The 14,633-nt window shown below is 49.1% G+C and overlaps 1 protein-coding gene across 1 annotated transcript; it reads right to left on the bottom strand.

The window, feature by feature from the left end:
- Positions 1–4,394: 4,394 nt before the first annotated feature.
- On the bottom strand, positions 4,395–14,094 carry LOC138373372 (prophage side tail fiber protein homolog StfR-like). Its single transcript, XM_069339570.1, has 5 exons — positions 14,034–14,094; positions 10,871–11,160; positions 10,304–10,753; positions 9,659–10,186; positions 4,395–4,406 (listed from the first exon to the last, which is right to left on the bottom strand). The coding sequence occupies exons 1-5, from the start codon at positions 14,092–14,094 to the stop codon at positions 4,395–4,397; spliced, it is 1,341 nt and encodes a 446-aa protein (XP_069195671.1).
- Between the last annotated feature and the right edge of the window lie 539 nt (positions 14,095–14,633).

Below are 14,633 nucleotides of genomic sequence, written 5' to 3'. Positions count from 1 at the left end.
GTGCGGGAATCGAACCCGCGCCACAGAATTACGAGTTGTGTGTGTGTGTGTGTGTGTGTGTGTGTGTGTGTGTGTGTGTGTGTGTGTGTGTGTGTGTGTGTGTGAGTGTCTGAGAGTGTGTGAGTGTATTCACGTAGTTGTGCTTGCGAGGGTTGAGCTTTGGCTCTTTGGTCCCGCCTCTCAACGGTCAATCAACTGATGTACAGATTCCTGAGCCTACTGGGCTCTATCATGTCTACACTTAAAGTTGTGTATGGAGTCAGCTTCCACCACATCACTTACTAGTGCATTCTATTTGTCTACTACTGTAACACTTAAAAAATTCTTTCTAACGTCTCTATGGCTCATTTGGGCACTCAATTTCCACCTGTGTCCCCTAGTGCGAGTGCCCCTTGTGTTAAATAGTCTCTCTTTATCTACCCTATCAATTCCTCTTAGAATCTTGTATGTGGTGAACGTGTCCCCTCTAACTCTTCAGTCTCCCAGTGACGTGAGGTTTAATTCCTATAGTCTCTCCTCGTAGCTCATACCCCTCAGTTCGGGTACTAGTCTGGTTGCAAACCTTTGAACCTTTTCCAGTTTAGTCTAATGCTTGACTAGATATGTACTACATGCTGGAGCTACATGCTCCAGGATTGGTCATGTGTGTGTGTGTGTGTGTGTGTGTGTGTGTGTGTGTGTGTGTGTGTGTGTGTGTGTGTGTGTGTGTGTGTGTGTGTGTGTGTGTGTGTGTGTGTGCATGTGGGTGTAATCGCCTAGTTGTACTCAGCTAGTCGTGCTTGCGGGGGGTTGAGCTTTGGCTCTTTGGTCCCACCTCTCTACCGTCAATCTACTGGTGTACAGATTCCTGAGCCTACTGGGCTCTATCATATCCACATTTGAAACTGTGTATGGAGTCAGCCTCCACCACATCCCTTCCTAGTCCATTCCATTTACTAACTACTCTGACACTGAAACAGTTTTTTTAATGTCTCGATGGATCATTTGGGTATTCAGCTTCCACCTTCGTCCCCTTCTGCATGTACCACCTGTGTTAACTTCGCCATCTTTGTTTACCTTTTCAATTCCCCGGAGATTTTTTAATGTGGTGTGTTATGATCTCAGCCTGCAGGAGAAACGAGTCTCCCTCCTTGAGAGTTATTCATCAAGCCTGACCTGATTAGAAGGTCTAGCAAATATTGAGGTGATAACACATATGTAAAATAGTTGCTTGGATATAAATAACAATTTGAGATTATGGGCAATGAAGAAGAAAACCGATAAATGACTGGCTAGGAGATGTGGACATTTTGCTGGAGGCGTGAGGCTCGCTTCTGGAGGGCTTTGACCTCACTTGAGGCCAGACATCGCAGGGGGAAAGCCGCGCTCCGTTGAGCTCCCGTCAGAAGGGCACCCCAACTGATATATCTCGAAGAGAAGAGAAGTGTGCAGACGCACTAGCTGTGGAATCGAGCTGGGGACGTGTGGTCTCAAGTCCTGATCGACGAGGAGAGTATTAAACCGCCCAGAGGCATTATCGTGGGCCGTGGCAGCGCCTTGACCAAGCTTCGTCAGAGGGAGGAGCGCCCTCGACTAGACAATCTGTGGTAAGCACGATATAAGCCAGTTCATAGTGATTGCTTATAGTTGGTCGTGTGCCCAGCGACAGTAGCAATGTTTATTGATAAGTTAGATATGTTTTGGTGAGGCAGAAAGCCTAAAATAAGAGAGTGGAGAGGGAGGAACACGGAGCGACGTCCGTCCCCTCTGAGCACTGGCATGTAACTGAGGGAGCTCGGCTCCTGACGGCGGAGGACCCTCCCAGTGTGACTCACACCCGCCAGGCGAGGTGGAGCATGGACCTGCCCAACGGGGGAGTCCACTCTCACTGTATGTAGAGGACAGATAGAGGTTTGAGGCAAACATATTGTGTGATTATTTTTGTTTATGTGTTAAAGGAGAAACATTTTTATTGGAGTGTCGATGGGTTGCAGGTTTGTCTTTGGGGAAGAAGTTGCTGAGAACTTCGAAGCCAGCACAGATGAAGTAGTTGATGAGACTCCAAGGTGGTGGAACAGAGGACCTCGAGCTGTGAGGAGAAGCAGTGAAGAGGAGTGTCACGTGCTTCTGTAGAGGTGGTGAAGCACCATAGTTGATCGAGCGAACTTCATGGTGTAGCAGCCAAGAGAGCTGTGGAGGACCCTAGCAGAAGGGTGAAGCACCGTAGTTGCTCAAGGAAACTTCATGATAGCAGCCTGGAGGAGCTGCAGAGGATCCTGGTAGTGAAGCCCGGAAGAACCTAAAGATATCAGGGTAGTGAACTTCCAGAGGTGGAAGGGAAATTCTGGTGGATTACTTGTAGGGAGTTGATAGTGTTTGATTGTCATTAGCGTGCAAGACGCAGTGAGAGGTGAGTGATTGTTTGCATTATGTCAAGGAGCGTTTTATACTGAATTTTAGAGTTACAATCGTAGGCTGGATTACCTACAGATGTATGCGTTCTAGGACTGATAGAGTGATCGATTGATCATTGGTGTGTATCAATGAACATTTATACTGATATATGTTATTGCATTCAAATGCTGATTTTCTTTGTACACATTTATAGATACATATATATATTCTCTTGATGATGGTGCAACAGTGTATGTAGATTTGATCTACTTGAGGAGGTTGATAGTATCAGGTGGTGAACCAGGAGATAGGATACCACTTGATAAGCTGATGATAGAGTTCTGATGATGTTGGAGTGCAACCTGATTGTAATAGTATAGAGTATAGGATTCATTACTATTATATGTGTGTATGTTTTGTGTATGTGCTTTGTCCAGTAAATGTATTCCAATTTGCTGGTGTTTGCCCTTGTCCTAGTGAGGCTTCCCATGAAATAGTACAGAAGAGAGAGAGAGAGAAAGAACCAAGAACCACTGCTGTGGACAGGGTAGAAGGTAATACTAATAAGTCAAAAGGGGATTGAGGAGATCATATCACCTAAGGAGAGAATGGGGAGTCACAGCGGCTCGAGTGGGTGTGTGCACGTGACAACGAGGCTAAGTGTTGGAGCCGCATCCTCTAAATGTGTGACGTTGAGCCCCTCTCCAAGAGCCAGAAACGACAAGGGTGATCTCCTAGTGAGGTATAAGCACTCTACCGAGTTGTGGGTTGGGTTGTCCGTAAAGGTGGAACACGACGACAACAACACCACCAACCCACACATCTATAATAGGTGATCATGTCATCCCGAGCTCTTCTTTCTTCTAGGGGCGTGTGTGCGCGCGCGCGTGTATATTTGTGTGTGTGTGTGTGTGTGTATATATAATACAGTTTTATTTACTAATTGTACCTGCCGTACCTAGCTGTCACCTTGTGGATCCTGTCTTTCTAACCGTCGGTTGCTAATATATACTGACTCCTGTCCTAACTTTTTCTATCAGTCCCACTACATAATTCTGTGTGTGTCTCTCTCTCTCTCTCTCTCTCTCTCTCTCTCTCTCTCTCTCTCTCTCTCTCTCTCTCTCTCTCTCTCGCTCTCTCACACACACACACACACACACACACACACACACACACACATATTCTCGGAATACAGCCCGTAGTAGCTGTCTAACTCCCTGGTACGAATTTACTGACTGGTGAAAAGAGGCATCAGTTGAAAGAAACTCTGCCCATTTCTATTGTATGTAAATGAAGTCAAATGAGCATTAAATCTAGAGGCAAATTTAACGTGAGCTGTCGGAGTGCAGGCAGTCTATACTCCTGGAGGAAACAGCGACCGGCTTTAGCATATTCCAGACGTGAGTGTGATCCCACCCACACACTCGCAGACACCAACCCACACCTGTCCACGCCAACCCACAATTACACATACCTGCCCACAGTAGCCTACACCCACCCACACCCTTCAAAATTCACTCTCTCACAACCACAAGCGACTACCCACAGCATACCATCATCAACCATATCGACCTAAAACCTTCCATCATTGCAGACGAGGAGTCACAATAACGTGGCTAAAATATGTCGACCATACCACACATAGAAAGTGAAGGGACGACGACGTATCGGTCCGTCCTGTACCATTCTCAAGTCGATTGTGAATGTAACAATCGACAACAGATCGATCTCACAATCGACCTGATAATGATCCAGGACGGACCGAAACGTCGTCGTCCCTTCACTTTCTAGTGTGTGGTTTGGTCATCTCCCATCATTGCCCGTAACCTTCCGTCCACACCTCGGTCGAGTGTAACATTGTAAAGTGTGCACAGACAACTCTACCTGAACCAGGGATCGAGCCCAGTAACAATGTTGAAGCCTCTGTCAGCTTCAGTTATAAATAACATTTCAGCATATGGAATGCAAATATTTTTCTGTTATATAATATCCCTCGACTCGCGGTATTGTTTCCCAAGCCTTTAGTGGTTTACCTGTGGGAAAAAAGATTAACAATATATTTTACACATCATTTTATAAAGTGTATATAATTGGCACCGATCACAGATTACCTCGTTAATTATACGGGTGGTTTTAGAGTCGGGTATTATACGTTCGAGAGATTATTACTGGTTGTTAGGTTGAAAAAATTGGCTTATACATACGTATATGCATACATGTATTCAGCCATACATTTAGACATGTATATACAAACTCACACACATATATATGCACATTCCGTTACGATGTTGCAGTACAGCGTTGCACCTTTTAGCTCTCTTCGAGAGTCGTTGACACTCGAAAGTGAAATATGAGAATGGAATGGAGTACCACAGAATGGAATGGAGTTCAAATAGTTTCGACTATCAACTTCTTATGTCCGGTCGAGATGGTCAAGTGGATTAAGGCGTTCTGTTCATACGAGTTGCATTGCTCCTGGCAGTACGAGTTCGAGTCACTTCTGGGGTGTGAGTTTTCAGTTGCATATAGTCCTGGGGACCATTCAGGCTTGTTCGCATATATATATATATATATATAAATATATATATATATATATATATATATATATATATATATATATATATATATATATATATATATATGCGAACAAGCCAGAATGGTCCCCTGGACAATATGCAACTGAAAACTCACACCCCAGAAGTGACTCGAACCCATACTCCCAGAAGCAACGCAACTGGTATGTACAAGACGCCTTAATCCACTTGACCATCACGACCGGACATAATGAGGTGATAGCCGAGGCTATATGAACCACCCCACCGCCGGCACTCGGATAGTTATCTTGGGCATAGCATTTTACCAAATCACCTCATTCTTAGGGGCACACGTGAGGAACACAAATGCGAACAAGCCAGAATGGTCCCCTGGACAATATGCAACTGAAAACTCACACCCCAGAAGTGACTCGAACCCATACTCCCAGAAGCAACGCAACTGGTATGTACAAGACGCCTTAATCCACTTGACCATCACGACCGGACATAATGAGGTGATAGCCGAGGCTATATGAACCACCCCACCGCCGGCACTCGAATAGTTATCTTGGGCATAGCATTTTACCAAATCACCTCATTCTTAGGGGCACACGTGAGGAACACAAATGCGAACAAGCCAGAATGGTCCCCTGGACAATATGCAACTGAAAACTCACACCCCAGAAGTGACTCGAACCCATATAGCCTCGGCTATCACCTCATTATGTCCGGTCGTGATGGTCAAGTGGATTAAGGCGTCTTGTACATACCAGTTGCGTTGCTTCTGGGAGTATGGGTTCGAGTCACTTCTGGGGTGTGAGTTTTCAGTTGCATATTGTCCAGGGGACCATTCTGGCTTGTTCGCATTTGTGTTCCTCACGTGTGCCCCTAAGAATAAGGTGATTTGGTAAAATGCTATGCCCAAGATAACTATCCGAGTGCCGGCGGTGGGGTGGTTCATATAGCCTCGGCTATCACCTCATTATGTCCGGTCGTGATGGTCAAGTGGATTAAGGCGTCTTGTACATACCAGTTGCGTTGCTTCTGGGAGTATGGGTTCGAGTCACTTCTGGGGTGTGAGTTTTCAGTTGCATATTGTCCAGGGGACCATTCTGGTTTGTTCGCATTTGTGTTCCTCACGTGTGCCCCTAAGAATGAGGTGATTTGGTAAAATGCTATGCCCAAGATAACTATCCGAGTGCCGGCGGTGGGGTGGTTCATATAGCCTCGGCTATCACCTCATTATGTCCGGTCGTGATGGTCAAGTGGATTAAGGCGTCTTGTACATACCAGTTGCGTTGCTTCTGGGAGTATGGGTTCGAGTCACTTCTGGGGTGTGAGTTTTCAGTTATATATATATATATATATATATATATATATATATATATATATATATATATATATATATATATATATATATGCGAACAAGCCTGAATGGTCCCCAGGACAATATGCAACTGAATATATATTTTCTTTTTCAGATAGAGCCCAAGCTTCTACTTTCAGTTTCTATATAGATATGCGCCAATTTTCCAGGAAGTTTTAATTATATTGCCACATAGCTGTGAAATGACAAAAGGTATCTCTGTTTCTCTCTTTCTCTCTCCCTCTCTCTTTCTCCTTACCAAGGCCCCTCACACTCCTTCAAACAGTTACGTATCAGTACCCCTGCTCACAGGGACAAGATCAGCTCGGACACCAACACAACCACTCCCATTCTCTTCACAAATATTGCAATCTATCTCTCCCTTTCCCCTGCACATCATCATGCCGCTGTCACACAGTCACTTGATCACCACTCCACTCATTACACACACACCCTCAATCCCTACCTCTCTTCACTGTTGTTTCCTCCGTCCCAACTCCATCTAACTGTCTGACAGGCGTCGAATTGGAAGTGATTTTTGTCTAACGAAAAACATTTGTACGAAGGGATAGAGGTACGAAGGGAGAGAGGAATGAAGGGATAGAGGTACAAAGTAATGGAAGGGATCAAATCTCCAATACACAACAGAACGAGGGGAACCATATATAGGATGGAAACACTAATGCGTCAGAGAGAAAGATAAGAAAATTCTCGTACGCAGTGAGGATAGTACGCAATTAGACCCAACTTAAAACCAAGAGAAGTTAAGACAGAGTACTTGAAAGTTAGGTGGACCAAACAGGACGAGTTGGCCCCCAAGAGCTATGTCTCGCCCCCAGTATACTCTGCTAGGTCAGCACACACACACACACACACACACACACACACACACACACACACACACACACACACACACACACACACACACACACACACACAACTTGCACCAATGATGGTCACTCAACTAAGTGGTTCGTTGTAAGAGGGGAAATGGACCTAGCGAAACAAGACGACAAAAGAGGGGAAAGACGAGAAAGGATGAGCATTAACAAATGGAATTGATAGGGTGGAGAAAATGTTGAAATATATATAAGTAATAAAAATGAAAAAGAGAGGACATAGATGTAAGTTGAGGACACAGATGTAAGTTGAGGACACAGATGGAAGGTGTGGACACAGATGGAAGGTTTGGACACATATGGAAGGTGTGGAGACAGATGTAAGTTGAAGACACAGATGGAAGGTAAGGACACAGATGGAAGGTGAGGACACAGATGGAAGTTGAGGACACAGATGGAAGTTGTGGACACCGATCGAAGGTGTGGACACAGATGGAAGGTGAGGACACAGATGGAAGGTGTGGACACAGATGGAAGGTGTGGACACAGATGGAAGGTGTGGACACAGATGAAAGGTGAGGACACAGATGGAAGGTGAGGACACAGATGGAAGGTGTGGACACAGATGGAAGGTGTGGACACAGATGGAAGGTGTGGACACAGATGGAAGGTGTGGACACAGATGGAAGTTGAGGACACAGATGGAAGTTGTGGACACAGATGGAAGTTGTGGACACAGATGGAAGGTGTAGACACAGATGGAAGGTGTGGACACAGATGGAAGTTGAGGACAAAGATGGAAGTTGAGGACACAGATGGAAGGTGAGGACACAGATGGAAGGTGTGGACACAGATGGAAGGTGAGGACACAGATGGAAGGTGTGGACACAGATGGAAGGTGAGGACACAGATGGAAGGTGTGGACACAGATGGAAGGTGAGGACACAGATGGAAGGTGTGGACACAGATGGAAGGTGTGGACACAGATGGAAGGTGTGGACACAGATGGGCCACCTGGACGTAAGAAATAATCCTTTAATATAAGAGTATTATATTAATTACTCTGTTATATTAAGAATATAAAGTACTCTGTAATTAACGGAACAAGGAGGTAATAGAACCCAATACATGTTACAATTGTCGTAAGTAGATATGAAAGCAAACATGAAGGTCGCAAGTCTTTTGGCGAAAAATGACCCTGCAGGCACTAACAGGCGACACACACGCACACACGCGAGCGCGCACACACACACACACACACACACACACAGTTGTGTGTGCGTGTTTGTACGTGCTAATTTGGATCAATGTGTTTGTGTACAAATGTTAAAACTTTCTTCTTGGGCCGAGTTACCACTAACAAGAGCCTACCTTTCCCCCTGCCACCTCTCCTTAAAGTGTTCTCTAACTTCTCACCTTGGTGATCCCCTTCCTTCTACTCCCCTTCCTTCCCCTCCCCTTCCTTCCCCTTCCCTTCCTTCTACTCCCCTTCTTTCCCCTCCCCTTCCTTCCCCTTCCCGGTCAACGTTCACCTGAGGCCTGTAGAGCGTGTATATAGCCCGTAGCGGCCACAACCACGTATATATATACGAGCGATGCATCACCTGATATCACCCGGAAATTAATAGGGCCACCTGGGTAACCCTTAATTATATGCGGTTGTACCTGTTTACTGCTGCTGATATTAGTGGATTTTACCACGCCTCTTGTGGGCGCCTCTTGTGGGCGCCTCTTGTGGCGCCTCTTGTGGCGCCTCTTGTGGCGCCTCTTGTGCCGCCTCTTGTGGGCGCCTCTTGTGCCGCCTCTTGTGCAGCCTCTTGTGGGTGCCTCTTGTGGGCGCCTCTTGTGCCGCCTCTTGTGGGCGCCTCTTGTGGGCGCCTCTTGTGGGCGCCTCTTGTGGGCGCCTCTTGTGGGCGCCTCTTGTGCCGCCTCTTGTGCCGCCTCTTGTGCCGCCTCTTGTGCCGCCTCTTGTGCCGCCTCTTGTGCCGCCTCTTGTGGGCGCCTCTTGTGCCGCCTCTTGTGCCGCCTCTTGTGCCGCCTCTTGTGCCGCCTCTTGTGGGCGCCTCTTGTGCCGCCTCTTGTGCCGCCTCTTGTGGGCGCCTCTTGTGGGCGCCTCTTGTGGGCGCCTCTTGTGCCGCCTCTTGTGCCGCCTCTTGTGCCGCCTCTTGTGCCGCCTCTTGTGCCGCCTCTTGTGCCGCCTCTTGTGGCGCCACTTGTGCCGCCTCTTGTGCCGCCTCTTGTGGGCGCCTCTTGTGCCGCCTCTTGTGCCGCCTCTTGTGGGCGCCTCTTGTGCCGCCTCTTGTGCCGCCTCTTGTGGCCCCACTTGTGCCGCCTCTTGTGCCGCCTCTTGTGCCGCCTCTTGTGCAGCCTCTTGTGCCGCCTCTTGTGGGCGCCTCTTGTGGGCGCCTCTTGTGCCGCCTCTTGTGGGCGCCTCTTGTGCCGCCTCTTGTGCCGCCTCTTGTGGGCGCCTCTTGTGGGCGCCTCTTGTGGGCGCCTCTTGTGCCGCCTCTTGTGCCGCCTCTTGTGTGCGCCTCTTGTGCCGCCACTTGTGCCGCCTCTTGTGGCGGCACTTGTGGCGCCGCTCCTGCCAACTGCTTGACCACCCCCGACGCCTGCTTGGCCACCACCGACACCTGCTTGGCCGCCACCGACGCCAGCTTGGCCGCCACCGACGCCTGCTTGGCCGCCACCGACACCTGCTTGGCCGCCACTGACGCCAGCTTGGCCGCCACCGACGCCTGCTTGGCCGCCACCGACGCCTGCTTGGCCACCACCGACGCCTGCTTGGCCACCACCGACGCCAGCTTGGCCGCCACCGACACCTGCTTGGCCACCACCGACGCCTGCTTGGCCGCCACCGACACCTGCTTGGCAGCCACCGACGCCTGCTTGGCCACCACCGACGCCTGCTTGGCCACCACCGACGCCTGCTTGGCCGCCACCGACGCCTGCTTGGCCACGGCCGACACTTGCTTGGCCACTACCGACGACTGCTTGGCCACTACCGACGACTGCTTGGCCACGGCCGACACCTGCTTGGCCACCACCGACGCCTGCTTGGCCGCCACCGACGCCTGCTTGGCCATCACCTACGCCTGCTTGGCCACGGCCGACACCTGCTTGGCCGCCACCGACGCCTGCTTGGCCACCACCGACGCCTGCTTGGCCGCCACCGACGCCTGCTTGGCTACCACCGACGACTGCTTGGCCATCACCGACGCCTGCTTGGCCACGGCCGACACCTGCTTGGCCACTACCGACGGCTGCTTGGCCACTACCGACGACTGCTTGGCCACGGCCGACACCTGCTTGGCCGCCACCGACGCCTGCTTGGCCACTACCGACGACTGCTTGGCCACGGCCGACACCTGCTTGGCCACTACCGACGACTGCTTGGCCACGGCCGACACCTGCTTGGCCACTACCGACGCCTGCTTGGCCACCACCGACGCCTGCTTGGCCACCACCGACGCCTGCTTGGCCGCCACCGACGCCTGCTTGGCCATCACCGACGCCTGCTTGGCCACGGCCGACACTTGCTTGGCCACTACCGACGACTGCTTGGCCACTACCGACGACTGCTTGGCCACGGCCGACACCTGCTTGGCCACCACCGACGCCTGCTTGGCCGCCACCGACGCCTGCTTGGCCATCACCTACGCCTGCTTGGCCACGGCCGACACCTGCTTGGCCGCCACCGACGCCTGCTTGGCCACCACCGACGCCTGCTTGGCCGCCACCGACGCCTGCTTGGCTACCACCGACGACTGCTTGGCCATCACCGACGCCTGCTTGGCCACGGCCGACACCTGCTTGGCCACTACCGACGGCTGCTTGGCCACTACCGACGACTGCTGGGCCACGGCCGACACCTGCTTGGCCGCCACCGACGCCTGCTTGGCCACTACCGACGACTGCTTGGCCACGGCCGACACCTGCTTGGCCACTACCGACGACTGCTTGGCCACGGCCGACACCTGCTTGGCCACTACCGACGCCTGCTTGGCCACGGCCGACACCTGCTTGACCGTCGTGGGCCCAGCCCGACCTGAAGCAGTTAAGCTGACGCCATCGACTCATGGTTCACAGTGATGCTGTTTCTGATGTTATTACTTGCGGCTTTCACCTTCCTGCTTTCATTTATACAACTATTGACCTTTCTTCTGCGTGTCAGGACAGTCATTCACTCGTACACTCGCAGATGTCTTTGATATCGGTAGTCGTCAGCATACGCTTGATGGCGCTACTTTTGAAACTAATGTTCCGGTTGGATATTTTCCCCGATAAAGCTGTTGCTGTCTTCAATGCCGATATTGGCAGTGAAAGCGTTCACAACTGTCGATTAAACTATCGGGAGTTTATTGCCATGGCCGCTGGTGCTGCCGTTGGGAGCCTCGTGTTGCTCCCGGGATCTCTCGCTAATGGTGCCACAACCGCTGTACATTATCGGCCGGGTGGGGGGCGTTCCAGGTCCCTCAGAGGCAGCCGCGGCCCTGGCTGGTAATTGTCTTACTCTTACCATAAAACCTAAATCTTTCCGGCTTATTCTCGCGGCACACGACGTTGGAGTCTCACGTTACTGGTGTCCATGTGATCTCTTCATGCTTCTGCCCTTCCTCACTCAGTCCCTCACTCTCTTCGGTCTTTCTTCGTTCCGGGAATCCTTTCTTCTCTCACTCTCCCATCATCCTCTGGCCATCTCTCCCTTCCTGACCTCACTCAGCTCCTCCCTTACCTCACTCAGCTCCTCCCTATGTCTCTCCTTCCCTTGTGTGTGTGTACTCACCTAACTGTACTCACCTAGTTGTGCTTGCGGGGGTTGAGCTTTGCCTCTTTGGTCCCGCCTATCAACCGTCAATCAACAGGTGTACAGGTTCCTGAGCCTATTGGGCTCTATCATATCTACACTTGAAACCGTGTATGAAGTCAGCCTCCACCACATCACTTGCTAATGCATTCCATTTGTCAACCACTCTGACACTAAAAATGTTCTTTCTAATATCTCTGTGGCTCATTTGGACACTCAGTTTCCACCTGTGTCCCCTAGTGCGTGTGGCCCTTGTGTTAAATAGCTTGTCTTTATCTACCCTACCAATTCCCGTGAGAATCTTGAAAGTGGTGATCATGTCCCCTTTAACTCTTCTGTCTTCCAGTGAAGTGAGGTTTAATACCCGTAGCCTCTCCTCGTAGCTCATACCTCTCAGCTCGGGAACTAGTCTGGTGGCAAATCTTAGAACCTTTTCCAGTTTAGTCTTATGCTTGAGTAGATATGGACTCCATGATGGGGCCGCTTACTCCAGGATTGATCTGACATAGGTGGTATACAAAGTTCTAAATGATTCCTTATACAAGTTTCTGAATGCCGTTTTTATGTTGGCCAGCCTGGCATATGCCACTGATGTTATCCTCTTGATATGTGCTGCAGGAGACAGGTCTGGCGTGATCTCAGCCATCAAGTCTTTTTCTCTCTTTGACTCATGAAGAATTTCATCTCACAGATGATACATAGTATCTGGCCTCCTGCTTCCTACGCCCATCTTCATTATATTAATTATATTACATTTGCTTGGGTTAATCTCTAACAACCATATTCAACCATTCCTTCAGCTTGTCTAGGTATTCTTGACCTTAACCTAGACTTGTGCGTGTGTATGTGTGTGTGTGTGTGTGTATATGTGTGTACTCACCTATTTGCTCACCAGTTTAGTCTTATGCTTGAGTAGATATGGACTCCATGCTGGGGCTGCATACTCCAGGATTGGTCTGATATAGGTGGTATACAAAGTTCTGAATGATTCCTTACACGAGTTTCTAAATGCCGTTCTTATGTTGGCTAACATGGCATATGCCGCTGATGTTTTCCTCTTGATATAGGATTCAGTGGAAAGGTCTGGCGTCATATCAACCCCCAGGTTTTCTCTCTCTCTCTCTGACTCTTAAAGAATTCCATCTCCCAAATAATACCTTGTATCTGGCCTCCTGCTCCCTACACCTATCTTTATTTCATTACATTTGCTTGGGTTAAAGTCTAACAACCATTTGTTCGACCATTCCTTCAGTTTATCTAGGTCTTCTAGAAGCCTCAAGCAGTCCTCCTCTGTCTTAATCCTTCTCATAATTTTGGGATCGTCAGCAAACATAGTGAGGAATGAGCCAATACTCTCTGGGAGATCATTTACGTATATCGAAAACAGGATAGGACCGAGTACAGAGCCCTGTGGGACTACAGAGCACTGGTGACTTCACGCTAATCTGAGATCTCACCCCTCACTGTAACACTCTGCTTCCTATTGCTTAGGTACTCCCTTAGGTACTATCCACTGGCGCACCTTACCAGTTACTCCTGCCTGTCTCTCCAGCTTATGTACCAGCCTCTTATGGGGTACTGTGACAAGCTTTCCGACAATCCAAGAAAATGCAGTCCGCCCAACCTTCTCTTTATTGCTTAATCTTTGTCACCTGATCGTGGAATTCTATTAAGCCAGTAATGCAGGATTTACCCTTCCAGATCCCATGTTGGCAATTTGTCACGTCTCTCTGGCAAGTCCCTTCTCTCCAGATGTGTTACAAGATTTTTTCTCACGATCTTCTCCATCACCTTGCATGGAATACAAGTCAATGACACTGGCCTGTAGTTCAGTGCCTCTTGTCTGTCACCCTTTTTGTATATTAGGACCACAGTCGCCGTATTCCGTATTTCTGGTAGGTCTTCCGTCTCCAGTGACCTACTACACACTATGGAGAGTGGCAAACAAATTGCCTCTGCACACTCTTTCAATACCCATGGTGAGACCCCGTCTGGACCAACAGCCTTTCTCACACCCAGACCCAACAGGTGTCTCTTGACCTCATCTCTTGTAATTTCGAACCCTTCCAAGGCCGCCTCGTTTACTGCTCCCTCTCTTATCGTAGTGACCTCACCTTGTTCTATTGTGAAGACCTCCTGGAGCTTCTTGTTGAGTTCTTCACACACCTCTATCATTTTCTGTATACCGGTCCTCGCCTGTTTTAAGTTTCATTACCTGTTCTTTCGCTGTTGTTTTCCTCCTGATGTGGCTGTGGAGTAGCTTTGGTTTGGTCTTGACTTTGCTTGCTATATCATTTTCATAATTTTTCTCTGCTTCTCTTCTCACACTGACATACTCATTCCTGCTTCTCTGGTATCTCTCTCTGCTTTCTGGTGTTTTGATATTTCAGAAGTTCCTCCACGCCCTTTTGTTCAGTTCCTTTGCTTCCATACATGCCCTATTAAACCATGGATTCTTCTTTTGCTTCTCGGATTTTTCCTTTTGGGCCGGGATAAACCTATTTACTGTCTCCTGACACTTTTGGGTGACAGTCCATCATATCTTGAACAGACTTAGCTCTGAGGTCTGTGACCCATGGTATATCCCTTAGGAAACTTCTCATCTCCTCATAATTTTCCTTTCGGTATGTCAGCCTTTTGTTTCCTAGTGTTTTTTGGAGGGAGATAAATCCTAGTTCTACCAGGTACTCAAAGATCAATACACTGTGATCACT

This window comes from Procambarus clarkii, chromosome 42 (assembly GCF_040958095.1).
Source record: "Procambarus clarkii isolate CNS0578487 chromosome 42, FALCON_Pclarkii_2.0, whole genome shotgun sequence".
Classification (NCBI taxonomy): Eukaryota; Metazoa; Arthropoda; class Malacostraca; order Decapoda; family Cambaridae; genus Procambarus; species Procambarus clarkii.
The sequence above is the reverse complement of the archived record's forward strand: the minus strand, read 5'-3'. Positions and strand labels throughout refer to the sequence as shown.